At 35.3% G+C, this 8801-nt stretch overlaps 1 protein-coding gene across 2 annotated transcripts; it reads left to right on the top strand.

Moving 5' to 3' along the window:
• The first annotated feature begins 2426 nt into the window (after nucleotides 1–2426).
• Nucleotides 2427–8534, top strand: LOC123562986 (snaclec 1-like). 2 transcript variants are annotated; one of them, XM_045355557.2, is made up of 5 exons: nucleotides 2427–2537; nucleotides 4349–4435; nucleotides 5262–5321; nucleotides 5866–6051; nucleotides 8275–8534. In XM_045355557.2, exons 1-5 carry the CDS (start codon nucleotides 2525–2527, stop codon nucleotides 8469–8471), a joined length of 543 nt encoding a protein of 180 aa, XP_045211492.2. In that variant the 5' UTR covers nucleotides 2427–2524; the 3' UTR covers nucleotides 8472–8534. The 2 variants fall into 2 exon arrangements, with proteins under 2 accessions (XP_045211492.2, XP_045211493.2); XM_045355558.2 differs by having other exon boundaries at nucleotides 5262–5315; nucleotides 8275–8530.
• The last annotated feature ends 267 nt before the right edge of the window (nucleotides 8535–8801 follow it).

Genomic DNA, 8801 nt, shown 5'->3' on the forward strand with positions numbered 1-8801 from the left:
GGGCGAGGGTACCAACGATTCCCGAGTGATTCTGAAGATGTTATATCACGAAATAAATATGTGCTAACGCTATTCTAGCATAAAATGCGTCAAAACGAATAACACTCGGCAATATCCGTGGGATTACGTATTCGGCATACATCGGACGTATAGATAGCTCAACGTGCACATAGCTTTCCGTAACCACCAGGGAATGCCGACACCGCATGCGGAGAAAACGGAAATGTACGGAAATTGCCGATTGTCATTACAGATCCACCACCTTAAATCACATTTTTCGTTGTTATGCGCAGGCACGTTTACTTTGGTGAGGCAGTAAATGATGGTGTTGGGTATTTTCTTTCGTTTTGTGGACATTACATTTCTTATTCAGGTACAATTTAAAAGATCTGAATATTGAAATATGATGTTTACATTTTCATTACATATTTCTCAAAAAAATGTTTAATAGTTTTTTTTCTAACAGTTGTTGTCTAATCATGAAAGACGTCCAAATGCTGGGTCTATAGATAACTTTATCTTTAGGCCCAATGTTCAATAATTACAAACAATTTGTGCGCACATATATCGCAATTTTGTAGCTTATTCACTGTGATAGGTTATATTTCATTACTTTGTTTGTTCAGGTATTTATCATTTTCTGTTTAAATGTTCTGTATGTTAGTTACGTTGTTATCAATGTCCTTTGCATTATGCGTTTTTAATTGTACGTTCGTGTATTTAAAGCAGTGGGTAATTACCAGTTAAGTTTAATTCAGTTTGTAGCGACATTATGACATACTACGTGCACCGTCCATGTGTAATGATGAATAGGGTAACGTAGAATTTTTTTAGGTGAAAAACACTGATTAGGTACTTACAGTGTTGACGAGAAATTATTCACTTCTCATTAAAATACATTTTGGAAGAAAAGAAAAAATGTTCTTTGTTCTGATGTTTCTGCAAAAACAATGTACAACACGTGATTTTCGTAACTGTAAATTAATCCCATTTTGAATGTATTTCTCTGTATTGAATTTGGGCTTATATTTTAGAAGCTTGACACTCTGGATTTTATTGTTTGTAAATATCCTCTTCCTTAAGCAATATTTGTCTCTTGTTCTGTTTTCGTTTATGAAGCTAAATAAAATGCGATATCTTATGATATTTTTACTACGAAGAGTAATGCACAGTTATTTGTTCAGTCGAATTTCAAAGATATTCATAATCAATGTTCAATTAGCCTTTTAAAACAGTTCTAAATTTACTGCTCTATTAAAACATTTCTTAGTTATAAATGTATTTCAAACTAGCTTTTAATAATGCTTATTGAGAGCGTTACCATATGTCCCTAGCCCGTCATCTGGGCTGCTCCCCTGATCACAGAGTATATTGAGTTTATATAGGATTATAAAGAAACACACAGCAGACACATTATTTAACTTCCCGTTCACTTAAGGATACGTAGAAAAGAATTCACTGATGTGTACATGTTCATACCCTTAAGTTACTGAAGATTTGACATCTTGTCTGACTATGAAATGTACAGTTTTTATCCTAATTATCCGAAAGAAATACCAAAATTGAAAATTATAAACCTAGGCATTACATCACAAGGGTACTTTAATGACTTTAAGCCATTAGATTAAGATTCAAGATTTCCAATGTTCGTCTACAACATGGTGAAAAGTCTTTTTCCATTGGAATTTACTTTTTGGGTTGTCTTGTTCTTCCGGATCTCCCAAATCATACATACAAAAAAGCTTGGACAATTAAATAAACCAGCTATTCCTATCTGGATGCTTGACATGGAGTTGTCTTCTAGCCACTCGTTTATCGGCGGAATAGTCGTCTTGCAAACACATGTTTTTTGTAAAATGTTAAAGCTCGCTTATGAATTTGAGTTTCTGTGGGTAAAAAAAAACGGTCAAAAATGTAGACTGCTGCGTTCGCTGTATTCGATGGTAAGGCAAAAAGCTGTTTGAGAGTTTTCTTCTGGAACAGTTCTAACTTATTAAATTATTTTGTCTTATTGAGGATTATTTCCAAGCCATATAAAAGAATAGGCGTAACATGCATTCGGAACAAGTGTAAGGTAGACTGAGTATCAAGTCCTCAAGAAGGGTGCATTCCCACCGGTAGGAAACTGTACATCTAGTCTTCTGTATGTTTCTGTCAACGTTCTCCTCCGCAGTGACTTTGATGGAATTGGCTCTCTTGAGACCTAAATGGGTGCTTGAAGTTACATTGGCTATTTTATTGTCGTATATTTTATATATTTCATTTTGAGTTTGATTTGACTTTGTCGGAAAGACTTTGAGTGCCTCGGTTTTTTTAGGCTAAAGAATGTATCTTTCAAGGTTGGAATAATATTCGGTTAATCATGAAGCATTTCTTATCTTAGTATTATAAACGCTAGGGACAACGTCTGCATTATTTTAACAACCCTCGTGAAGTGCATTATCTTATCTTTAGGTGTATAAGTTTACGTGGCATTTCTGATTTTACAAAAGGAACAGTCACTGTCCTTTGAAAAAGTATCAAAATGTTAGCAAAGGGCAAGTATTGATGAATTTGATAATGAAATATTCGGTATGTCTTTTGATGTATTTTGCACATTTGAAAACCCGGAAGTAGTGACTTAACGTAATTTATCCGGAGAACATGGGAATAAGTTTGAACTCAGCATACTAGACTACGGAGTCCTGTTAGTGCCATACGACATCGCGATAATGCGATATGACGCGCGACAATGCGATACGACACACGACAATGCGATACGACGCGCTACAATGCGATATGCCATTCGTCAAAATGTCGCGATGTCGCTTCGCAATGTCGTGCGTCGAGCTGGCAATTTTGGCACGATATGTCGCGATGTCGCGTCGCATTGTCGTCCGCGACAATGCGATACGACGCGCGACAATGCGATACGACAAACGACATTCTCAAACGACATTGTCGCAATGTCGTATCGCATTGTCGTGCGTCGACTGGTGTTCACTTGGATAAATACCGGTGTTCACTTAAGTAGATACCGGCTAATCTTGGTCGCATTTTTTCGAACAATTCATCAATTTCATTTTATTATTAAAAGCGTTTAAAGTAAGGTATTAAACTGAAACTTCTTTTAATAAGTAGTATTGCCTGATCGAATATTAAGAAAACAATGTTCTTCCCCGACGGGCACGCCGTCGGGAACACTTGCTGAACTTTGCCATTTTTGGCTTAAAATATTAGCAGTAAAATAAGGAAAAAATGCTTATAAAATATTTATTTTGGGTAAATAACTGCAAAAAGAAACTTGTTTTGAAAGAAAATAGCAAAATCTGAATGTTTGTGACAAAAAAAAGACAACATCTGTTCGTCCGCCTGTACGTAATTAAGGATAAAAGTTGTATTTCCATACTTTTCCATACTAAAATGAACTGATCTATCATTTAAATTTGGGCAGTTCCATTTATTATTTGAAGGTGTATTCATTAAAACTTTACTGACTGAGCTGTGAACTGTGCAGACCATTATGATCTTGGTCTGCATTGGTCGCAAAGGCAGAATCACTTACCGGCATAAGGCTAAAGGTAAAATGTATGCGGTCCACAAATAAGCAAGTCCTATGTAACAGTGCTATTAAAACATATCAAATATTTATGCCTGGTAAGCTCAAATACATGTGGTTTCATTTGAAAGAGTTTTGTCTACTGAAAAAGAAAATATAAATCGCATGAACAAATGACTGTGTAGATCATACAAGCGAGTAGGTGTTTTCTGAAGTCAACCTGTGCTATATTTATATCTGTAACTTTTGTTTATGATAACTGAAAGCTGACTAAATCAATTTAATTCTTTTTTATTCTCCTGTATGAATAGTCAGTCGCTAACATGTCACTATTATTGCTCATATATCCTATAGCTTTTCAGATCAAAGTAACAGTATTGTGAAAAAATAACAATGTTATGTATATAATTTGTAATTTTTGTGCATGCCTCTCTAGGACTTAAAATTTGTAGTGTTCAATTACAAGTTATAATTACGGAATATAAATGTTCATTTTTTGAAAAGTACATTTAGATTCTTGGAAGAAAAACCCTTAACTGGTGCTATTTTGTATAACATTTATTGAAAATAAAATGAGTAAGACAAATGATTTGACGATACAAATTGAAACATTTTTATCACTTGAAACATCTCTTGACTTTCTATGACATATTGCTTAATTTCAAAAATTTGCTATGAAAGCAATAAGGTCTTTGACCACAAGTTCAAATGAGCTTTAATGTAAAGATTAAAAAGTGTCTCAAGAAACACGGATATTTTGCTGTTTTGTTCCTGTTATTATTTAAAGCTGTAATTATATTCTGGTTTTAGTTTCTTCTGTGGTGACTTTGGTGGTAATTGGTACAACAATCTTGATAGGAACATGGCCTGTCGAAATCGAGGGCAATCGCAATTTTGGTAAATGTAAAAGAAGTACTTCGTTTAAATAACAAGTTCATTTTTTTATCCAATGCCTTTTGCTTTGATATGCTTTTAAGCCGCGCCATGAGAAAACCAACATAGTGGCTTTGCAACCAGCATGGAATCCATATCAGCCTGTGCATCCGCGCAGTCTGGTCAGGATCCATGCTGTTGGTTTTCAAAGCCTATTGCAATTAGAGAAACCGCTACTGCGCGGATCCGCAGGCTGATGTGGATCCATGCTGGTCGCAAAGCCACTATGTTGGTTTTCTCATGGCGCGGCTCATTTCAAAGCTGAATTTCTGTGAAAGTTTTCATTTTTCTTTAAGGTAGTGGATACGTAATGGTAATTTCAATGTGATTACTTTTTCCGATAGAAAGTTCGGTTTTCTTCGGACATAATAATTTAGCTATCCGTAAAAACCGAGATATACCGAAATCGCAAATAAAAGGAAGTTTACGTAATTTGCCAAAAGTCATTCTGGTATACGTAATAAAGACTGCTTTCTAGATATTAAATATAAATTCAACAAAGCGGTCAAAGTTCAATCTATCTAAAACGAATGGTTGAAAATAAATGAGCCGCACCATGAGAAAACCAACATAGTACATTTGCGACCAGCATGGGTCTAGACCAGTATGTGTATCCGCACAGTCTAGTCAGCATCCATGCTGTTCGCTTACAAAGCCTATTGCAGTTACAGAAACTGTTAGCGAACAGCATGGATGCGCAGACTGGTCTGGATCCATGCCGGTCGCAAATGCACTTTGTTGGTTTTCTAATGGTGCGGCTCATTTGCACTTGTTTCTGTGTCATTTGCAGATGGTGGGTATTCTGAAACAAAGACAAGAAGATTTTTGACGACAGATCATGCAGGTACATGTATGTCGGCCATTGCTAATGTTATTTTAATCGTTATGAGGTTCGAATTTTCAAAGAGGGGAGGTTTTTGAATGTAGAATTTATGAACAACTAATATAAGAAAAAAATAATTGCTTATTTTATTTTTCATAGTTTCAAAAGACGACAATAAACAGAGTAAAGTATAATTATCTGTGTTTCAAACTATTGATTAATATATTCAAGCGCTGCGTAATTTGTGACGTCATTCTAATATGCCTTCATAAGCATTGATATTAACTTTTCAGTTTACGGAAGGGCACCTGTGGTCTTCCTCCTCTGTCAAAAGCAGGAAAGTCACCATATGATAAATAGTGGCGGTGTGACAAAAAATAATACTATGTCACATACTCTTTCACTAATTTTACACTAAATAAATATCCATAAACCCTATCAGATGTCAAATTTGAATTAGGTTTTATTTGCTAATTATCTTGAAACCTTAGAATGGATTAATCTTATTTAAGAAACGTACTCTATATATATTCAAAATGTTTGATAAAAAAAAATAGATATTGTTTTCTAGTTGGATGTCAAAACGATGGATATGTTTTTGATCCTCCAACAAATTTGTGCCTGAAGTTCTATGAAAGCCCAAAATATAACTGGACAGACGCCCAAAACTACTGTAACTCTAGTCATGGACGTCTGGCGATTATAACTGGCGATCAAAAGATTAAAGATGTACTGACTTTCTATAAGGATGGTGGGTGTAAGTATGAGACGATTAAAGATTAACTTTTCTTCTACGTTAATTGTCACAATGAATATTGACTTAATTTGGTATTATTATTTGCTCCGACTAATCCATCTTGAGTTATTTTGTAATTTGAGGCTTTATTCTCAAAGACTCAGTTATCAATTAATTTGACTCTCGGTATTTAAAGAATCGAGCGTTTAACATCGAGATGATCTCAGTGATCTCCTTTACCTATAGAGTGGAAGGGAAGCAACTTTTGCGTGCAGTTTGACTTTTCTTTAAAAGACTGCCCCAGTCAAAATAAGAAAACTCATATTTGGATTTTTTTTAGCTCACCTGTCAAGAAGTGACAAGGTGAGCTTTTGTGATCGCGCAGCGTCCGTCGTCCGTCCGTGCGTAAACTTTTCCTTGTGACATCTCTAGAGGTCACAGTTTTCATGGGATCTTTATGAAAATGGGTCAAATGTTCATCTTGGTCAATTCTAGGTCAAGTTCGAAACTGGGTCATGTGCGGCCAAAAAGTAGGTCAGTAGGTCTAAAAATAGAAAAACCTTGTGACCATTCTAGAGGCCATAATTTTCAATGGATCTTCATGAAAGTTGGTTAGGATGTTTACCTTGATGATATCTAGGTCAAGTTTGAAACTGGGTTACGTGGAATCAAAAACTAGGTCAATAGGTCTAAAAATAGAAAAACCTTGTGACCTCTCTAGAGGCCATATTTCTCAATGGATCTTCATGAAAATCGGTCAGAATGTTCATCTTGATAATATCTAGGTTAAATTCGAAACTGGGTCACGTGGGATCAAAAACTAGGTCAGTAGGTCTAAAAATAGAAGAACCTTGTGACCGCTCTAGAGACCATATTTCTCAATGGATCTACATGCAAATTGGTCAGAATGTTTATCTTGATGATATCTAGGTCAAGTTTGAAACTGGGTCACGTGCGTTTAAAAACTAGGTCAGTAGGTCTGAAAATAGAAAAACTTTGTAACCTCTCTAGAGGCCACTTTTTTCATGGGATCTTTATGAAAATTAGTGAGAATATTCACCTTGATGATATCTAGGTCAAGTTCGAAACTGTGTCACGTGCGGTCAATAACTAGGTTAGTAGATCTAAAAATAGAAAAACCTTGCGACCTCTCTAGAGGCCATATTTTTCAAGAAATCTTCATGAAAATTGATCAGAATATTCATCTTGATGATATCTAGGCCATGTTGGAAACTGGGTCACGTGCGGTCAAAAACTAGGTCAGTAGGTCTTAAAATAGAAAAACCTTGTGACGTCTCTAGAGGCCACATTTCTCAATGGATCTTCATGAAAATTGGTGAGATCGTTCAACTTGATGATATCTAGGTCAAGTTTATAACTGGGTCATGTGTGGTCAAAAGCTAGGTCAGTAGGTCGAAAAATAGAAAAACCTTGTGACCTCTCTAGAGGCCATATTTTTCATGAGATCTTCCTGAAAATTGGTGAGAATGTTCACCTTGATAATATCTAGGTCAAGTTGAAAAGTGGGTCACGTGCCTTCAAAAACTAGGTCAGTAGGTCAAATAATAGAAAAACCTTGTGACCTCTCTAGAGGTCATATTTTTCAATGGATCTTCATGAAAATTGGTCAGAATTTTTTATCTTGATGATATCTAGGTCACATGTGCTCAAAAACTAGGTCACTATGTCAAATAATAGAGATAACGACGTCATACTCAGTTCAACGGTCATGTGGAGATAGGTGAGCGATTCAGGACCATCATGGTCCTCTTGTTTATTTTGTGCTGGTAAAAGGAGAGATTTGGTATATTGGGTTAAAAGCTTTTATTTCCTCCACCCTTTTTACATACACATCTATTTATACTAGATTTTTACAAGAAAAATGTGCATAATTCCACTTAAAGGTAACAAGGAAATATTTAACTGTACAACTACCTGTATTTTGGTGAGAATCTGAACTGAATGTCATAAGTAGATATTTTCAAGAGCTGAAAATTATTTGACACAAATTTTGAAGATTTACAACACTGCATAGAATAGTCAGGTATATTTAAATGCAAAAATGTTGTTCAAACTATTGAGAAAAACGTTGCCAAAGTTGATAAAAGAATTATAAAGAAGTGGAAGTAACAATATGTAGTCTAGCTGAGCTTTTGCTAGACTGCCAAACATTTTCTTTTGCGTTTATACGTAGAAACGTATATACAGTATCATCAGTTAACTCCAAATACTTGAATACTTCAGACACGAGTCCACTCTGGGTCGGGGCTACTGATTTTGGCAATAGTCACGTGTTCACATTCACCGATGGTTCTAAGCTTACATTTGACCCATCCGAAGGGAAGGACCTGAAAGACCACAACTGCCTTTATGTGACCGGTGGATCGTACAAGGGTTTTGGCCCCTGTACTGAACGGCATGGATTTATCTGTGAAAAATAAGTAGCACTGTATGAGAATAAGAATGATTAAATTGTATTTTCTTAAGAAACGTTTGTGTTTCACTTATTTAGGAGCGGCCTAGACATTTAATTCTTACGCCGACACGGCAAATAAAGAAATAATACAAAAATCACCAACTTTTAAACGTCTAGGGAAGCAAGAAGACATTAAAATAATTTCAAAATAGAAACATATATAAAAAGTTTATTGTCTGTAGAATACTTCAATGGGATAATAAATATTCTCAAAATATGAATAAAGTGGCTACAGGGAAAAGAATAAGATATGTATCACAGGTTTTTGCTTATTTTATTCAGTAACTATATGCCG

This window comes from Mercenaria mercenaria, chromosome 2 (genome assembly GCF_021730395.1).
Source record: "Mercenaria mercenaria strain notata chromosome 2, MADL_Memer_1, whole genome shotgun sequence".
Classification (NCBI taxonomy): domain Eukaryota; kingdom Metazoa; phylum Mollusca; class Bivalvia; order Venerida; family Veneridae; genus Mercenaria; species Mercenaria mercenaria.